Genomic DNA, 21610 nt, shown 5'->3' with positions numbered 1-21610 from the left:
AGCCTACCCGATTTCCACTATTTACAACCACTACATGACCCGATCGATTTCAACTCTAACCTTGAATAACTTTTGAAAGAGTCGAGTTTACAAAAAATTATATCAGACCTTTTTTGTACAGCATTGAATTCCCCATAAAAATATGTATCAGACATTTATGTACATTGCCTCGTTACTGACCTACAAATTTCAGAAATAACTAAAATTATTTTCGAGTGTTGATCAAATGGAAAATGGAAAATTACGGCCAGGCACCACTAAATATTAACATTAAGGGCTCAAATTACAACAGGCGTCTTATTTCCTCTTCCTACAACTATTAAACGTGTGACTTCGATAAAATGAAAATTGTCGATTTTTGGACCCACCTCAATGGACTGTAATTGATAGCGATGCCAGCTTTCGTGTGTCTCAATTCTGCCCACACGTCTTCAAAGAATGAAGAATGCTGGCCAACTCGCCGACGGGCAGTAAAAAGGAAGCCGAAAATAACTTGCTTCCTCGAGGCTTTTCGTTCAAGGATGGACAGCCCTTTTCTCGAGGACCGACAGCTGGGCTCCGAGCGAGAAGCTTGGTGGCATATGAATTTGCATATATCTACCTATCGTAAGTTTGTCCAAACGACAGACAGGCAGATATAGTCGGATGCAATAGCGTTGGTGTTTACTGTTGGACGGACCAAGTAATGCTCGGGCGATGGGAATTGAAACCATAATGATAGAGGGCACGGTATCAGATATGCGTTTGCCGCTATGTTGTAACAGCTGTCACGTAGGTAATTATTTGTAAGAAATTGACTTCATATGGGAGGTCTATGTTGGTACCCTGAAACTTGTCAGTCTAATCGATAGAGGTTAAATTTATAGGCCCGTGATGTAAAATTCTGAACAAGTTTTTTCAATGTTGGATTCGTTTTGTTGACAGGTAAGAAGCTTAACTTAAAAAGTCTGCGGTTACACCCCTGCTGCGTAGTCGCCATCTTGAAAAACGTGTTTTACATCGCATCTCGAAAACGGCTGACTTTAGGATAAAAAACATATAGACCTTTTCTACACATAATTAAATTCCCCTTTTAATTCAACTCACCGTTTTTCAATTACAGCTTCTTTAATGTCGCGTATTTTCATTTCCCCTGAAACTCCCTTAAAAGTCGATGCACTGATAAAATTCGTATCATCTGTTTTATTTGTCATCAAATTTCCGACAGATTTTCTATTTAACTTATTTTCACAGACTAATACGTCAAAAGTTATTAACCGTTAAATATGACGCTATCCGAATGAATGCATGGAAATAGATAAAGGAACAAAAATATTACTAATTTTTGATTAAGTTGCTTACCTGCGTAAAGAAAAAAGCAGTCTCATTTTCGGAGCTATTTTTATCATTGACTATTAATAAATTTCGAGTATTTTTTTAATTTATAAAAAAAATTAATATCATTGTAGTTTATCAACTGGACTATAAAATATTCTTCACTCACTATCGATGCGGAAGATGCAGTCATAGTTCGGAGGACTGTACCTTTTACCTGGCAAATCTTTTTAGTGGGTACCCTAAATATTTGCCTGTCGAAATTAACGATTATCTTATACACTACGAACAACTATTCTGTCTTCCTTTTTTCCAATACAGCCATGCCATTCCGAAGTTGTAATTTTTCAAAAACGATACGTGCAGTTTTTCTCAATATCTTATCAACTTCAACAGTCTTGAACGATGCCAAAGATAATCAAAATCAATATTCTCGTATTCATGAATGCCAATGTAACGAGTGGAACAGTCATTTTATCATTCAGAGTGATAGTTTTTTCACGGTCGAGTTAATAATTTCTCAAAAACAACGGAGAGAAATTGTGGAATAGGATAGGGAAATGCGATAGGAGTGAAACGTTGTAATAGGGTAGGAGTATGCAACAGAAGAGGAACTATTGAAGGATGTGGAGTATGGTGGAGTAAAAAAAGATGGGGTTACAAATAATCGTGACTTATTGTTAGTCATTACCTCTTTACTCAAAGTCCTCCGATCCATAATATATACGCTGGATATTTTTGTTTATCTGGAAAAATCAATTCTTACCTTTCATAACTTGGTAGTTAGAAACGAGAAACAATTTCAGTTGGCAACAAAACTCTTTTCACATTTCTTATACTTACGTTTAGCGAAATTTGATTGAAACAGCATGTTTGTACATCGAGTAGTAAAAATTAAATTGTATACCTGAGTATATTATATAACGCGTACATGGCACATGGTTGTGTGTAAGTGTGTAAACATAAGTAATAAACACCTGATACCAGATACAAATTATGCACTGGAGCAAATTTGAAAAATGGATTCAACGCGTAGATCGTAGCACCGGAGAAGGTAGAACGCGTATCAGGCATGGAACGTCTAAAGTAATGTATTCATAATTAAACAGCCATCAGAGTGAGACGTAGTAGGGCTCGCGCTTTATAATCAGGGCATTTCTATTCGTAGCGGCACGCGTATATATATGAGGTATTCCATGCCAACTGAGAGGACATTTTCCCTGACGCCCGCCAATTTGCTTCATTATTTTTCATATGATTCTGCAACCTAAAAAAAGCACTCGCCATTTTTTTTCAGATTTTTCTTTCCAACCATTCTTTTTTAAAAAATCTTACAAACCCTTTTATGGTCCTAAAAAAAAAAATGCCATTTTTTATTTTTTTACAAAAATTCACATGATTTCAGGGTCCCAAAACAAAAATTTTGAGCCATAGTTCAGAGTGGAGAATTGATTTTTTGTATTTTTTAAATACTTTTTTAGAGGAATAATTTTTATTTTGTACGTATACAAAACATGTGTTATGTTTGTAACATTTTTTAAAAAAGAATGGTTGGAACGAAAAATCTGAAAAAAATTCTGAGTGCTTTTTTTAGATTGTAGAATCACATAAAAAATAATGAAGCAAATTTACAATTTGTATACATACAAAATAAGACAAATTATTCCTGTAAAAAAATATTTAAAAAATTCAGAAAATCAATTCTCCACTCTGAACTAAGGCTCAAAATTTTTGTTTTGGGACCCAGAAATTATGTGAATTTTTGTAAAAAAATAAAAAATGGCGTTTTTCTTTAGGACCATAAAAGGGTTTGTAACATTTTTTAAAAAATAATGGGTGGAACGAAAAATCTTAAAAAAAATGGCGAGTCCCTTTTTTAGGTTGTAGAATCATATAAAAAATAATGAAACAAATTGGCGGGCATCAGGGAAAATGTCCTCTCAGTTGGCATGGAATACCTCATATACAGCTATAGCGTACATCTCTTCATGCGCGCGCTTGCCTATGCAAATAATGACTATCCTCCCCCGTATTATCATTCAATTAAGCACCGCATCTCTTCCTTTCCTCTGTTTTCTCTCTTTTTTCCACTCTCGCCACTTTTCCTAGTGACAAGAAATTGACCAAGTGGTTAAGTTCGCTGACGTCGATGAGGCCAGCGTAAGAACTACTTTGTCATATACATAACTCAAAAAGTATATCACCGATAAAGTACAAAATTTGTTCAGTCCTAAGCTAAGAAAAACTGCGTCGATTGAAACAAAAACTTATCAAAATCCTTCGATCTATTCTCCAGGTAGCATTATTTATTGTATTTTCATGTTAATCAAATAACTTGAATATTACTGGACTGATCGCATGGAAAATTTAATTAGTTGTGAGTTGAGAAAAGCCTCGGTAAACGTCGAGATCTAGTGAAAACTCAACTTGTTATTTTCAGAATGATCATAATAGTCTCCCCTTCTCTCCTTTACCTTGGGGGAAAAAAAAAAAAAAAAAAAAAACGGAAATTAAAAACCCATCCTTCCTGCGTCTTGCTCCTTTCATTGAAACAATGTGAAGTACAATCAGCAAGCATACAAACCGAGATAATTCACGTGATAAAGCGCATTATCTCGCGTGCAGGGATATCAACTCTTACCTACTCCGTTTTACATCTACCGAGCTTATGCACCGTGGAATAAAATATCTTCCTCAGATTTCATCGTATTTCAGACTTTGCAGAGACACGTTTGCAACGCAGGAAAGGTAAGAATACGAATTATGGAACGACTCGATAAGCAGTGCTGCCGTAGCAATGCAGCAGAGGGTTGCGAGCGAGTCAAGGCTTGTGTCTCACGCGTGCAATGTGTGCACACACGGCACGGCTCTCACGCATGCGCACGTTCCGCGATAATTATACACGTGGTTAAAAACGAAGGATGTTGACCCCCTCGGATTACGTAATCCTTATAAGTGAGCCGAAGCGTAGTTTAATTGATTTTTATTCCTATTTATTTGGAAGAAATTGATGTACCGGTACATCGTAAATCGTTAGTCTTTATTATGCGTAATATAGCAGACTCGTATCGCGTGCAAAGAATATTACACATGTATGCGTAGTTACGCGATCGATAATTTATATCCGTTGTACACACATGTACTTCTTGAAACAGATATGCAAACCAGAAATTCATCGCTCGATTTTCGTGTAACCATCTTGACGATACGTATCGTGAATTCCAAATTCTCATATCGTTTATCGCTCATAATGGAAGCTCGATTCAAAATTTTATCCTAATGAAGTGCGATACGTTAATATAAAAAGCAATTTATTTTTGGTGAATTCGGAAAGATTATTTTTGTCTATTCGAACTTTTTTTATTATACATTTATAGACTCAGGTTAAATAATTGAGTTGATGAATAATGAATGATTGAATAAATCAAAAAAATTCTTCCCTCATCGTGGACCGATTAAATTTTACAAGAAAAAACAACTAACGATAAGTATGCCAGAGTGACAAGAACGTTGCAATTTTATTTTCACCAATTACAAACGAACGACGACAATTTTTGAGACTTGAAAATCTTACAATAAATCGTTGAAAACCTGTAAGAAAATCAATTTATGTAATCGGATGTAAATCATAAAATGCAGTTTATACTTTCGACCCAAGTCTAAATATATTATAGGTGTTATTTTTTCTATTTGCGTGGGGTCCCAAGTTGAAGTCGTTCTTTGTTAGAGAAGCAATATCAATTGCTGAGAAACTGGTAAAATACACGGATTTAGTGAGGTCATGATTATTTTCTAAAAATAAATCTATACCTCATACGGGTCACGTTGATGATAATTAATTAAATGCAGAAACTAACTGGTCACCATTTTCAGCCAAGCTACTCGGTTATTTAATAAGGTTTAAAGTCAACAATTTGTCCGATTGTAATTTCACTAGGATTTTCGTAATTTCAGAAATGGACCTTTGTCGGCTTACGAAGGGCGGAAGTTTTATTTAAAAACTCATCGAATGCTTTGATTATAGTCGAAAATATTTGGATACGCCAAAAAAAAAAAAAAGAACAAAAAATTCCGATAAGTAACTTTGTCATTGAAGAAATGTACCCAAAATTCAGTTTTCAAAAACGCTAATAATTTAAATAAGCATCTTTAGAAGTCCGGCACTTCTGATTCCTTCGCATCATTGACGTGTACCTTGACATTGTAAAAAATGAATACTATAAAAAAATGAGTATATGAAAATAATAATAACAGGACCTGTTCGCCAATCGCAAGGAAGTGCCGAAGAAACAAAATCTCAACACTTTTCATTATTGTCTTACAGATACAAGGCAAAGACGAGCCATGTGCGTGGTTGTACATGTTATTCAGCCGTCCTTCCATTTCTCTTTCCTCATTTTCCACTTGCCTATTTCGCACCATACCTTATACGATCAGGAAACGTCGGTGCGGACGCGTCAGTCTTCACTGGGTCAATAGTTGTACGTATGTATGACACCGATTCGACACGGGGTGGTGTTAAAATTTGATACGGACGGCGTGCCGGCGGGCAGTAGAAACGTGAAAATATTATTATTCGAATATATTCGTACAGCCAGTGTTGCGCATGCGTAATCGAACGGCGCGTTTCGTTGCGCTGCGCCTCGGTGCGCGTATCGGTGCGCGTTTAATATGCGCGGGCGTCGGGTCTCGTGCGTGATCCGAGCCAAGTTCTCACGACGAAAGTAGCAGACGACCACCGCTTGCCTCCAGGACTTGGCTGCCCTGCGCTATCCGGCAGTGGCCAACCACTGAGCAACGGTACACGTATGGCCGTTTAGGAATTTACCAATGTCTTTAAAACCGGAGTAAAGACGTATGGATTACAGATTCAGACGTCGATCAACTTCCTTGCTAATGGGACATTCGGGGAAAAAAGCGGTTTTCCCCGTATTACGATGGACGGATGAAGGAGGATGATTCTTTGGTTTGACCGCAAAAATTTCCTGACTGTAACTGAAACCGTAAAAATTTTTGTCACGACGTAAAATAAACATTCTATACGGCTGTTGTGCAGTTGTGCTAAACTTGAAAATACTCGAAAAGGAAAGGAATATTAATCCGCGTAGAAAAAAATTAATATCAATATTTCCAAAACAAACTGTAAACTCGACTATTATACAGAACGGTCTTAATTAGCACAAGTAAATATTTTAGAAACTGAGAGACCTGACAAAATGTGTCACACAATGTTACTGAGATGACGAAATCAAAGTGTGCAGAGATAAAGGTAAAAAAGAAACTCGATTAACAAATTCTGAGAAATTGGGATAGAAAAGGTGAGGCTAAAAATATCACAAAAAAGTTTTTAAAACAAAAAATTTATTTTCTGTGTCCTTGGATTTTTCTGGGATTTCGCTATCAGCTACTGATATCCAAAATAAGTGTTCCCTATCAAAAATCGGGCACTATTTGCAAAATTTGAAAACAGCACACTCCAAAAGTAGACTCACATTTCTTTTTGTTTCTGCGATATTCGCCTGGGGCATGATAGTAGATATTGCATTACTTTTTTTTAACGCGAAATATATCCATTAACCATTAAATTTTAATTTCTAATGAAAAATAATCCTCATTAACCATTATATTTAAACTTTTAATGGGAAATAATTTCCATTACTCGTTAAATTTTAATTATGAATGAAACTTATTCACATTACAGAATAAAAACTGAATTGTTAATGCGTTACTCTTCCATTAAAAATTTCACAACCCTGGCCTAGGGCTATTTAAAGCGACGACCCTGTATCTCAAGTAACATAACGATCTGACGAAGGAATGGTGATTCGTATCAATGTATTTCTATCAATCAATTTTTTCTAATTATGTCGCTGAATATTTTACAGAACTCCCACGGTATAAAATTGATTCATAAATTTACAAAGTCATTCCTCACAATTGAAAAAATATATACATCCAATTTACAACAATTTAGAGAAAATATGTTTGAAAGCTTTTGGTGAATCGTGTGTGTGGAAAACAGTAAAAAGATCCTAATTTCAAGTCCTTTTAAAGTTGAGAAAATAGGTGACTTTTCTTTCCAGATATTTGTGGCTATCCAAAATTGATCCCCACAATAAAAGAAATTAACGTTTTTTAGTAAAATGTACCAAATATATCTAATTCTCATACAACGTTTGAGTCTTCTAGCGGTTGAAATCTTATGCGATACTATTTATTGTGCAGATTCATGTAGTTAATATTCTGGTCCAGTTGAGAAGAGATAAAGTAACGTTGCATGTTGCCAGTACAAGAAAATAAATTGCTAAACTCTTTTTATGATGCTATTAATAATAATTTTGCATATTTCTTTCATTTATTCGTTTTTTTACGTACATGAAAATCAGTATAGTACAAAATTGAATGTAAATTACTTTATGATGTGTAAGTATCCGAAATGATGAGGAATTTTTTGATGTTGGTAATGAGACCGAGCACGTTTCCGAGAATGGCTGGTATGCATGTACAAAATTTCATGTCCATGGAAACGTTCCTCGATGAGTTTCATCACATTCGGATACCTAATGCAAACCAGTTTTCGCCAAATTACCTCGGAATTCTGAAACACAAGATCTTGTTCCCAACCATAGCATCAATAATTTTTATTCGAGAAAATCAATTCACCAAACGGGTTGGTAAAAAATCATTAACCGACAAAAAATGCTACTGAAATTCGCCGTAATCTTTTAGAGAACGTCAGCAGCATTTTTTTGATAATTAATTATTCTTTACTAGCCCGTTTGGTGAATTAATATTCGTTCTCGAGTAAAAATTATTGATACTTTAGCTGGAGGCATCTTCTGGTATGTTCGGATCGAATTTTTATTTGCAACCGACCGAGTTATTATCACGGCAAACTTACCTTACGGATAATGAAGCTTCTTAGATGCGCAGACCGTTGATGAACGAGTTGCTCTGTTTATACCCATATTCGAAAATCGGTTAAACAAATGCATTTGGAGTTTGTGAAACAGTTATAGCGCCAGTCGGATGTCCAACGATCGTTATAATTATACGATAATCACGGTGAGATTCTTCGACACCGTCCATCTCTTTATCTAAGCTTCTCACGATCAGATTAATTCGCATATGATATTTCGCGATGCGTCTTGGCATAATTAAACTGACGTACCCAGATATATTTCCGAAGTAATAAAACTGGCGATAAGGATCTCGATCTCAAAAGTCGGAGACTGCTGAGCATTGGCCGGGGTCATTGACCCGCTGAACTGTGTTACGAATTTAAATAGTCAACCAATTTCCATTCGAAACCAGTAAAAGAAACCAAAAATATACGGAATAAAAATAAAAAGTGACGGAAAGAAAGAATGGTGAGAGAAACAAAACGTGAAGATATAAGAAAGTAAACCAAAGAGAATATATCTCGTGATTTTATCACAGCATTAATCCTTCAAACTTTATACGTACGTCATTACTTATACTTTCGTAAGGTCCATCCATTATTATGTCTTCAAATAGACTCGCTGCACCGATAAACATTCACACATACGTACGTAAGTTGATGCGACACGTGTACATAAGCTTAAATATGAATACGTTGCATGCCGATAGAATACTAAAGCTTAGTCCGCATTCATTCATGAATCTCTTGGCTCTGTCTATGACCGAGAGGCTGAACAGGCAAAACGTCATATGTTTGGTAGCAATGGGCTCGATCGACATGGGAGTGTAAACAAATTACTCCTTTCTCTGCTGTTTGCAAGGCAAATTATAATTCCTATTTGGAGCACACGCAAATGATAATTGTTTCTGAGTAGTTAAGCGAAAATAACGATTCCCACACGCGTGTGGTTCTAGGATTGAATCCCTCCGACAATGAATCAATTCTCCCGCAGGAAAAAATCGCCGTACTCGAATAATTCCCACTGGCATAATCCTCGGCATCACAAAATTTCCCCGGACATTAATTTTAATCTAGTCGTTTATTTTAAATTTCACAAGTTTTTCCATGTATGCTGGGTATATTTATTTATGCTAATTTATTTGTTATTCATTACCCCGGAGATTTTAGCCAGGGAGAACCGTCCGAGAGATTTTATTCGGAGGGATTTTAGCGGAAAGGAAATTTAGTTCACGGAAATATAGATCGTTTGGTTTGGGATTGCTTAAATTTATGATGCAACATAATTTCGAGACACCTACCAATGCTCATGACTTACGTCTGACCGTAATTAGTTGGTCAACCTGGCAAGCAGAGGGAAAATTCAACGGAAATTAGCTAAATCTGACACTGGAACCACATGATTTGGTGCGTGCACAGTTAGATGTTCAGTTTCCTGATACCGCCACGGTATGTTCCGATTTTGGCCTCTTTTTACATTGTAACCCATCGTCAAGCATGTCTGACATTTGCCACTGGCTGCAAGCACTTCTTATGCTGTTTGCGTTCAAACAGCAATTGAAATTGCTATAGATTCCACGCATGCCTCGCTCAGTCGTACAGTCAATATTCGAGGCACCGCTGCTTCGGCAAATGCCATCGTCGAAGACTTATCTAATAATCGTCCATGCGAATTCCGGCCTGAATTCAAACGAAGGTCACTCGTTGGCTATTTTTCGTGTGTTCTTACGGTTCGAAGCGAATCCAAATCCGGGTTATTACACGAATATTTTATTCAAAATCTGGCATGTAATGCATTTATCCATAATACAACGAGGAAAATTTCTGGCTGTGGTTATTGCACAATCTTTAACGTTTTTACTCTGCTACCATTATCGAAAAAAACATATTTTTTTAACTGCAATCAGAAAATGTAGTAAATCTTACTATTCTTCTTGATATAGTCAATCGTACGATATTTTCTTGTAACTATTGTGAGAAATTAATGTTGTTGCGAAAACAAATTAACTATTCAATTGAGAAAGTGTATTAAACTAAATAAAAAAATTTAATGTTGCAATAATCAGTAAATATAATATTGACAATTATAATTACCCTGAATAGGTACTTGTAATTCTAACAATATAGAAACTATTTTTGTGTCGATACCCATTTAACTCGAATTTCCTGGTAAATTCGACGGTTTTTTCTTCCAGGGTAACATATCGACTATGGAGAATATACTCGAAATCATAGTTAGATAAAAAGTAAAATAACATACGAATATTCTAGAAACGGTCGCACACGTGTCTTTTATAACCAGCGCATTCTTTCACACGCTAGCAGGCTAAGAGCTTTAGAACACTATAGATATATACAGCATCTTTCACTTTTGAGTAAGGCTTAACGGTTTATTTATCAGCACAGAATATTTCTTTCCAACTCAACGAATAGTAGCTGGAATGAACACCGGGTCCCCTGTCCGAAAATCGCGAACCAACGTTTATTGTGTTTGCGAATATCTTCAATATATTTTCTTTTTCTCATCCGCTGTCGGGAAAAATCTGCTTATATGATATTTTCGAACTTTCACCAACTCACATACACGTGCGGCAGTAAATCTTTTCAGGCAACAAGTGGCGTTTGCTATCGAATACGACGCTTACAGAACTGAGATTAGCTCATATAAATATTTTTTTTCCACATGTATATAAAAGCTTGTTACTCAAATATCCCTTTAAAAAGAGCTGAAGTGGAAGTAACTTTCCTACTACCTACCCTTGGCTCAAGAGTGAAATCCAAAGAAAAATTAGCAAGATTTCAAAATAACTGTTTTGGGGATAAGCTTAGCTCATTATAGGTCCAGGTGAGATAAATTTTGGAAAAATCAATCACTCCTTGAGAATAAGAAATAATAGCAAGCCTTTTTTACAAACGAGGAAACAGTTGGCTAGCGAAAGTCAAATTTAGAGATGGAGAGTCAGTTGGGAAGAATTAAAAAGAAGATTCGAGAAAGAATAGTCGACCGAGTTGACTCGAGAAGAAGTTGAGTAAAGTCAGACAGCAAGGGTTGTGGAGAAAGAGTCAGAAAACTGAGAACCTTTCACAATAGTACACGAACCAGAAAGATTTAACAGTTGAGCATGCACACCCTGCATGCCTCACATTTTTTCTAGATTTCCTTAGCTACCTTAGTCAATTCTTCAAATTGTTTACCACCGAAATGTGGTAATATCTCCTATATCTGTTGCAAAACCTTGTAAAGCATAGAAAGCTGTCATCAACTCTAAATAATTAATGTGATGTGATCATATTTAAGCTCCTAGAATACATTGACTCTATCTCTACCCACAAAAGCATTTCATCCAGGTAAGCACACGTCAGAGAAGATTTCCATAGCAAAATCCAAAACATCTATTGGGCTGATGGCTTTCATAAAGTTTCATTTCCACTCTTGTAAGTGAAGTCATGCAAGCTTAAAAATGCTTTGTTGCATTTCAGGCTAGACATTTTTATTCTTAAAAATCCTTCAAATATCTCCATCTGTATTCCACAGTTGGAAAGCATCAGCAGAATGTTCGTACCAGTGATACAAACTCTCCAATTTCGCACTGCTTTTTTTTCCAATCTGTATTCATAGATTGGTATGAGCTGCAGTTTGTATTTTGTGAAAACTTGACTGTCATTTTTTGTGAATTTAAAATGAAAGCAAATAATCTGCGGCTTTGATCCTCATTGAGGATAAACGGTAGATTAGTCGATTCATACGAGATTTATTTCAAGTTATTCGCGCATAGCTTGGCTGAATTTTTGACAAAACTAATTTTATCTAATTGTAAAACCAGTATAAATTTTCTGTCTCTAACGTGGAGTACCGCAGACTTTATTACCTTTGTAAAGGGTAGGCATATAACTTGAAAAATTGGCCGTGAAACTGAAACCTCAAAGGAGTTTTAAATGGAGTTGGAACTACACAATAAGCATTTGTTAAATCTAACGTTGCTACTAAACAGTTTTGTTTAATAAGATCGTTGGGTGTGCGCATATCGTCTAACTTGAAGTGCTCTGGCTGGATAAAAGTGTTGAAAGACTTTAAGTTCAAAATGAGACCGATTCTACTACGGAGGATTTCCTGCTTCTTTTAGATTGGTTTCTGGTAAGTTGTGCTTCTCTGATGGCAATTGCTTTATCTACATTTTTATTTCGCAAAAATTGAACTGCAAGTTCTTTGAAAATTTTCCAAATTTCTGTGCAAAATTGGATGGTGAAAATGTTTCCATTTCTTTTTATATCAAGCGCGAAAAAACGCCAGAAATCCAGACCTCTAGACCAGAATACCCCTTTAAAAAGTTAACAGCGGACAGTATAAATCGAGTTTGTTGTATGATTATAAAGTAGTCTTACCTAGACAAAGACCCTTCGTATTATGGTATATTTACTGGCGTTTTATGAGTCGGCGTTATTTTGATAGGCACTATGTTCGTGACGTGGCAAATCACTTCGTACACAACCCTCGCTTCCTCTCCCAAACATTTGCTATATTTACTCAAACTCTGTCGTACACGGCATTCATGGTATCAAAAGATCTCAATATATGGCCTGTCATTTAGTTCCATAGAACAATTACTAATAGTGTGTTTTGCCTCACTGCCTCCCCTGCCCGCAACACATCAAGCATCCTTGGTCTTCGTAGGACCAGCACCACCATCGTGCACCTCCATGCCGATAGGTATTCTTAATGCTTCAGCAGGAGTAGCGGTGTCTCTCACAACGCTTATTGCTTCGGCTAGTCAAATTTTGTACATCAGCAACCCGCTGAAAGGGGGCATGAATAATAGTCCGGCTTACAAGTCAGCCAATACCAGAGACATCCACCTTCGATGGCAAAAATTAGCACCTAAAAATCTTCATGAAGCTGTGTAGCGCCCGTTAAAAAGCTCTTGGGTCCGTATCACGAAACTGTCAAAATGTTGTTACTCTATTCTTACTATCGAAGCTTTTTTCTATCGCCTTCCGAAGTAAAATCAGCTCCATTCGCCAGAAAACATGACGTGAGCATCTGTCTGCTCACGGTGATACACTGTACCAATTTTGCTCTTCCCCGATTTTCCGACTCATCGAAGGCATGACTCAAAAATTACCGGACTTCTTCACGACCAGCAACTCCGGGCGAACGTGTGAACTCTTCCCTTAATACCTTTGTTTTGCTTTTTTTCTTTTTTTATATCAAGTTCCCTTCGATTTTATGTTTCTAATAGAGTTTTGGAACCCTGTTAGGTAAGCTCTTATTTAACTCTTGACTCTCCTACTCGTTTGCTCATAATTCTAGGCGTAATTGGCCTGTACGTGTGATTGCGCAGTAGATTACCAACAGAAAAGTTTCGCGATCGGTTGTCATTACTCGAGTTTTGGCACCGTATTTTATTTCAAGTTCAATTTACCAAATTGTACCTTATATTGAGCTGTTTCGTTTTGCAAATGATATTTTATTTCTTTATTCTGCCCTTGTATAACCCGTGATAAGCATGTATATATATATGCAAAAGTGTGAGTAGTTTGTGTGTGACGCCGCTGTGTCATCACCGTTATTTTTCACTTCTTAGTTATCTTCGTTAGTTTGAATCGTTCTAATTATAGTAATGTGAGCGTGAGTGAGATGACCTAGGATTTACCTAGTTGTACAGTTCCATTGTGAACGTTGAAGTTTGATTTATTTTCTATTGTTAGTTGAACCGAATAGTGTTGCGTTATCTTCCATACTGATAGTATGTGAAAAGATAACTAAGACGAGACTACGACTAATACCCTGAAATAAAGTCACCATTTCGTTTTCTTTAATTCAATACCTGAAATAACTTTTATATCATCGACTTCACGGTGCTCTCTTTTTCCGATATTGGACGCAAGTTTCGACGCTAGAAATATTCATCGTTCAAGTCGAAATCTAAGTTACCTCCCTTTTATTGTTTTTACTGACGATTGGGGGTAAGAATGCAGAAAAATTAAAAAAGAGAAGAAACACAATGTCGAGTTTTCAAAGACCCTAATATCCATCATACAGAATATTTTAAATGTTGGAAGTTGAAATACCGAAAAGTCGAAATATAGAGAGGTAAAATGTAAAAAAATTAACTTTCATAATTCTGGTACAGTCTCATTTATTTTGACTATTGTATAATATAATCGGCGTAAGATTGTCGACTACCGTTTTGTGAGAAATATCTCAGGTCTCGTAGCCAGCTGGCATTACAATTCATAATAAGGAGCCTGCAGGATGATATTACGTTCCGCGAGAACAAAGCTGCGAAGTCCATGGTTGTATACTATTGGTTCATTAGCGCCGTGGGAGACTTCGAACGTCCGGAATTATCGAATTTCGCTATTTACAGACGATAGCAGAATGCAATTCCAGTTTGCTAGTCAAATTAAAGCTGATTTCCTAAGTGCAACATGAAAATAAGTAGGTACCTGAGATCGTTGATGAAATTCCATTTGTAATTATGTACTACCGACCGTAGCAGCGTCGCGCATATCGTGCGAGACTGTGGAACGCGAGGATCTGATTTCGAATGGGGGTCAAAACTTGGAAGGGTCGATATTGCGAATGGTCGATATATCGAAACTTCAAAATGCAAAAATAAAATAACGAAAGTTGAATCGTTCGAAATCTTGATTTTCGCATGTTCGAGGTTTCGATATATCGACCATTCGCAATATTGAACTTTCCAAGTTTTGTCCCCCACCTCCGAGTTCACTTCCTCGGCGTGTCGATGAGGACCTGAGTGGCAACGCGTAAAATTTATAAGATGGGTTTCGTCCGTCAAGCGCGAAATCGGCAAGTTGAGGTCTCAAATCGGTCCGACCACAAATGGACAGTGTTTTCTGGGATTTTTAGTATCCTCTGTGGGAATGCGGGTGTTACCAACGAACTTCTTAAGACGATTACCAACCCATCCATTATTACTGTCGCAAATTTTTCGGAAAACTTTTGAAAATATGAATGGAAGACATTTTTCCAATGAAAATAAAATTGGAAAGCCGACTATTTCAGTAGCCTGAAATATTTTTAGAATGAGAGTACAATCCGAGGGGGAGACAATTGAACATTTTTAAGTATCGAAACGTAAGGATAGTCGGTGAATTCTCCAGCACTTGAATACAAACGTTTCAAATAAGTACATGGTTACTTGGTACCATAGTGAACTAAATCCGTGATAATTTTTCTTCACAGGTTTAAGGGTACTAATTATTACTCAGACGTGCTAACGAGCCGTCTGTATCGCCGCTACTGCAATGCACACGTTTTACTCGTTTGCCTAAGGAAACAAAAGAATAAATAAAATGCTCGGTTATTATCCCCAAGAATGAGGTAGTTCTTTATGCCTATGCACACATTGATGCAAGCATAATAACGTGCGTTGCACTCCGGAAGCAAAATACTAAAAAAATTAGTAAAAATGTGTATAATTCTGAAAAGTCGTGAATTTTTTATTTGTATGAGCCCTCATTTTTAATTCTTCAACTTCTGTTGCAGGCGATATTGCAGAAGTCTACAGTATCCGTGGAAATCGAAGTAAAACCAAGGCAACTGGTTCCGGACACAAATTGTTTCATTGACTATCTGCCTCAGCTTCAGGCAATCGCCAAGGCAACTTCCGGTTCACAACCGATCTACACGTTAATGGTGCCTTTAGTCGGTGAGTACACTTACTGCAATTTATTTGAGATTTGTTTCACTTTTCTGCCACATATTCTCCGACTTGCCGTACGTAACTTTTTTTTTGGTTTTTATTTTTTCTTTTAACCCACGAAGAAAGTAATCTTCACCAAGTGTAAAACTCATCCAGCCTTTGTTAGTTTTTAACCCGGTCGACGGTGATGAAAGAATGGAAATAATAGTGCATGTTATTTTAATTGGGTTCATAATGGGGCCTGTTTTACTCGTCGTCTCATCAAAGTGAATAAATAACACTGAAGGTTGCGATTTTTATCACGATCCTAGCAAAGTTCATTATTAGTATCCCCTCCATGTTCGCCTTGCGCGTAAGAGAAGATTAAACGTTTTGACATATATCCAAAATTATATACGCTAGTTCGATGATATTCTCTATTTAATTTCATTGAATTCATATTTCTCAATCCTAGTTGGGGTGAGAAATGGATCCGGCTTCAAACTTTGGAGCCACTGTCCTTTTTCACGTCCTTTTTTCAATTAGTACCTCTAACTACTTTGAAATTCCGCGATCTACGTACTAAAATTGCAAAACGTATCTTCTCGACTTACCGATTCGTTCTCAGACATGGTTGAGGATTATTTTATGTTGACCTGGGCTTTCCGTGGAAGCTTAACGATCTTTATTTATTCCGTGCGGTCGCGTGCCTCTGAGGCAATTCGTCAGGCGCATTAACGAACGAATAGTCAAAAATAATGAAGGGGCGATGCAGGAACTAGAGAGGATCCCCTTTTGGATAAGAGGCTCATAGAGATTGCCGAGCGACTCATTCTCACGAAGATCGCGTAATAGCAGCGACCCAATAACCTATAGCCCGGCAGGAGTTGCAGTCTTTCCAGCAGTAGGGTTATGGGTACGGAGAAAAATTCATAAGCAACCCAGACCCAAGATTCTTTCGCAATTCTCAAAGTTTTCGTGCTGCAAATCGAGTTTCGAAAAACACTCGTAACGACGTGTTTCCAGAAGGAAACGGTGTGCTATATTTGCACTTTTTGGGCGAATACTCGCGAGAAAAAAACCTAAAGACTTTTGGAAATAAGTCAAAGTATCAGATCTGGTAATGAAGCCGTTTTTGACTCCAAAGTAATCGAACCGCTCCTTATATTTGATCTAGACCCCAATTCCGGTGAGATTCATGGTCGTAATCGGTCTAATTGGCGACTTTATAATTAGTGAAACAGAAGACTACGAGTGCATCAATGCCGTCATTTTTCTGTCTGGCTAAAAGGCATTTTTATTGCTAACTGAATTGTCAGTCGGTCAGTTGCTCAAGGAGGAAAAACCGCCCCTACCATTTACTCCCAAAAATATACTGTTTACAATTTCTCGATAGTGACGTAAATGTTCTCGATGAAGCCAATCGAACATCATTCACCATCAACAGATTAAAATATGCGCGGTATTCTGACCTTCAGGGGGTGCTCTCCTTATTTTTTGGTGGTAAACCATCAGGGTGTTTCTTGCCCCTTAGACAACCAAATTGTCGCGCCAAGGAAATATGTTTTCAATTTTTTTTTTATATACTGTACCTTGTCATAGAATACAGAAAATCGATGAGGTACATCTCTGGTACTGTACTTGTTAGCGAGGTCTTACCTACGCAAATTGATGTGTTCGAATGAGGACATTAAAGATTCGCTTCTATCACAAAACAATCACTGCGATGATAACGTATGTTTCTTTCTACAATAATACGTTTCGTGTCGTGCCTAGACCCTGAGGAAAAGTTGTATGTTATTTGCTTACGCTTTGAACTAACCATGCGCCTGGGTACAAAATGTTTTGAAGCATTTGCCAATGAGTTACGATGGTCGCGCAAACTGTCAGCTTGTTTCCTCTTTCGAATCAATTATTCAGGCAATGTTAAACCTCAATTTGTTACTACTTATTAACGCGGCATTAAATGAATTTTCAATCTAATTTACATCAAATTAATTGACAGTCGTGCAATGTTTGTATTTTGTTGTCCGCCATCTTCTATGTATATGTATATACATACATACAACTGATGTGAATTAATGCAACGGCCATTTTACCGATTGAGGGATTGAAAAAATTTTCACCTAGCACAAAGTCTCGATAACTGATTTGGAACCAGCATAGTCATTCTTGGGAGCGTTATCTTATTTGTAATCCAAGTTCTGGCCATTATGATCGTTCGGCGTGATGACTTTCTAATACCGTTCTTTGCATCATAGTATCAATTTTTCGAGAATTATAAACGCAGCATTATACTTGACTCACGCTTCAACGGATTTAAAACCCGTCGATGAAACATTGTAATCCCACTTCTTACCAAGTGCCAAGTAATTTGCGTGACTGATTTTACCTGCGGAATATTAACTTCTGCCGTAGCAGAATTGCTTCCACGACTGTTACGCCGACGATTTACACCATGACCTTTGACCCTGGTTTACATGATCCTCGTACCTATTCCTCGTCAAACTATCCGCGCGTTTACTATTGTACCGCCGATGTAATGGACATCCAAGGACAATTTTGAAAGAATATTACACAAATTCATAGACGGGAGGTAAAGACGCGATTTGAAGCCTTTCTCACAACAAAAAATTACTCAATACCTCCTATTTATTCATAAGTTTTCACTTCAGAGTATCGTGAGATTTCATCTATACGTATATAAACAGTTGTGCCTTATTCTATCGTGCAATCAGCCGGAAAACACCTGCCGAATTACATATAACTGAAATTCATCGTTTCACATGAGTCTAATGTCCACTTGACAGTGAGAGACTCTTCGATGTGCGTTCCAAATACCTGACTCACTACCGATCATATTGACGCATCAATATTGGCAATTAATTGAATAACGCTTTCATGAATATATGTGTTTCAGGTTTACCTGTTACATTCGAACTATCCATATTAGCCTTCCCGATTGACATTCTTTCAGATTTCATGGCCTTCAAAGAACCTGTAATGTTCCCTAGCCATCAATCGATCAATGTCTCTTAAGACTCTCGATTTTCTCGAGAAGCTTACTTTGCTTTCGCCGTGCTGTGCAGTTTTCCTCCACCACTTTCCATCACTTGTAACTGGGTACGATATGAAAAAGTCGCGAGATTGAGTGACTGAGTTTATTTAGTTGTCGCTACTTTGTCAATGCATATATACTTATCTAGTTACAACACAAAATACGTGATCATCGCGTATATCACCTACATTTTATGCGGTATTTGTATAATTTGTATTTGGACTTCTGGTCTATAGGTTTAAGAGACAAGGCTATTTTTTTACATTATTAAAGTGACAGTAAGGAGGTTGAAGTTTGCAGTGAGATTAACGTTTTTGAACGGTTTCGAACGTACTGTATCATAGAGAATCATTTGAACAGATGCTGAACACTCTGGACCTCGCTTGCACCCATTTGTATGGGTTTTGCAAAAGGTAATAAAACAAAAGCGATTAGATGGCATTCGTGGCTATCTCCGTATCTGGACAGCTACGCTTCTAATGATCAAGAATTTACCTCTCAACTGACAATTGCCGACTGTTTAAATTGCGCCCATATGTCACCAGAACCTTGTCTGTCAACCTCGCCACTTAATCGTGTCCAAGTACACCGTAATTTTATAAGCTATCTAGTTACAGGTATTTATTTCATTTAAAGGTTCCTCTCTTTCATCAAGTAGAGCTATTGGTTTCAAGAATATCGCTATAACTGGTATTGCGGCCGATAAAAATATGTGGGCGTGTCAATTGTACGAAGGTAGACGATAGGTATGCATATTCAAACTATTGAACCATGTGTATATTAGGGCGGATCAGAAAAGGGCCCATCTTTAGATTTCACTCTTCTCCGAGATTCTTGTATGTTTTCACTAAAAAATCGCACACACGAAAGGGCTGGACTGAAAATTTTGTTTTTCTTCTGCCTCAACGACGTTGAAATTTCAAGAACAGGTTTTTTTCGGGAATTTCAAAATTGAGATACCCTTAAATCCGTCGGTGGCTATATTTTGTACGACGAAACAAAAGTTTTTGTCAAAGGTGAGATGCGTGTATTTGGTTTTAGTATACGAGATTCATATTCAGTAAAAATATTTAAAAAACCAATAAACATCTCGTTGTAAGGATTTTTATAAACTTCAAAAATAATAATAATGATAATAATTTGATGAGGCAGTATTTAATATTGGCTCACATTCCTCCAGTTTCGCGTAAGCTCTTGTTCACTATAAAGCAACAAGAAAAATAAAGAGCAGTGAAATATTTGAAAGTTAGAAAAATAAGTTCTTACGAATTTCAACATACATTTTTCAGTACTACAAAAAATCGCAAGCATCTCAGGCTTTACAACACCTTTTTTTCCGTTGCACAAAACATAGCCACCGAACGATATAAAGATTTCTCAATTTTGAAATTCCCGAAAATAGCCTTTGTTCGAAATTTCAACGTCGTTGAGGCAGTGGTAAATAATTTTTTGTTGGTGTAAAAATTTTTAGTTCCAAAAGTACCAGGTCTGTGTCCTGCCTGTGAAATACATTACAGCTCGAGAGTGTAAAAGCTTCTAAAAGTTTTATTACGTGAACCGTATAAACAATGGAAAAACAACTATTTCATACCTCTTTCAATGTTGGCTACAGTTCAACGCAGACTTTGATAGTGATGCGCGCGGTGCCGTCAACAATGATTCCATAGGTTCTTGGAGGATTACCAGTTAAATTGGTTTCTCTTCTGAAAATATCGTACCGGAAACTACGTCAATCGTCAATTTAAAGGTCAGAATTGTATCCGGTATCCGATATAACGACGCTGCGCCAGTCGACGTGCCGCGCTCTCGGATGGATTTTAGCTGCAGCCGTGGCCAGGACATCTCCAGGAGTCAGGGTCACGCGGCGTGCGGAGCTGACTCATCTTTGTAATAAATTTCGTAGTCCGAGTGACTGTCAGATCCCATCGATGATATACAGCCTCCTGATTACCAGCCGTACATCATCCTCTTGGAACCAATCCATCTGGCTTGGATATGCTCAGAGTCTCGAGTTAGTTAAGGACCGTGTGTAATACCTCGCCAGAGGAGCCGGTGTGGCGTGTACAACCTGCCCCTAGTTGGCCCAGGGCAAGATGTTCGTCAAACTTGACCTGGTCAAGATTCCCCTTTGCTTGAGTTCGAATGCAGTGGTACAAAGAATCTTTTTCTTCCTGCTTAAGAGTTAAACCAAACAGGGTCAACAAACAGCAGTATGAAGAACATCGTCAGACGCTAAGGAACTTTGACTGTCTATTGTGACAAAACTCGTATAGTCATACCACCTTTTAATTTGAGAATCATTAGCGCAGTGGTAGGATTACCACAATTTTCAGCAACGGTCACTACTTTATGTGCGATCATAAGTGATGCTTCCATAAAGTCTAAATTTAAATAATTCTGACATCCCATTACTTTAACTTGAATTCCGCCAATCTTCAAGCTCGTAAAAATAGTGCGAAGCGAGCTCTCTTACAGTGTGTAATTCCTCGAGAGAATGACAAGGCGATGATAGACAGACTCGAAGTTTGAGAGAGTGATAAATTTGCTCGGTTGGAGCAAAAAAAAAAAAAAAAAAGGAAACGGCACTGAGAAACGGAGAGAGAGGGCTCTCGTCTTCGGGGTTAAGGATCATTCTGATGAAATCGAAAGCCAACGGTAAAACTCCGGAAGATATAGCGTGGAAGTTCT

At 37.3% G+C, this 21610-nt stretch overlaps 1 protein-coding gene across 4 annotated transcripts in view; it reads left to right on the top strand.

The window, feature by feature from the left end:
- The window catches only part of LOC107216926 (telomerase-binding protein EST1A-like), a 248382-nt gene that overhangs the window by 203836 nt on the left and 22936 nt on the right, over window positions 1–21610 (top strand). For all 4 annotated transcript variants that reach the window (XM_046742016.1, XM_046742017.1, XM_046742015.1 and 1 more), the window contains one exon: window positions 15729–15891. In XM_046742016.1, the coding sequence (XP_046597972.1) occupies window positions 15729–15891 (163 nt within the window). The remainder of the gene's footprint in view (window positions 1–15728; window positions 15892–21610) is intronic.

This window comes from Neodiprion lecontei, chromosome 5 (genome assembly GCF_021901455.1).
Source record: "Neodiprion lecontei isolate iyNeoLeco1 chromosome 5, iyNeoLeco1.1, whole genome shotgun sequence".
NCBI classification, from domain to species: domain Eukaryota; kingdom Metazoa; phylum Arthropoda; class Insecta; order Hymenoptera; family Diprionidae; genus Neodiprion; species Neodiprion lecontei.
Note: the sequence above shows the minus strand (reverse complement) of the source record. Positions and strands in the feature narration are given on the sequence as shown.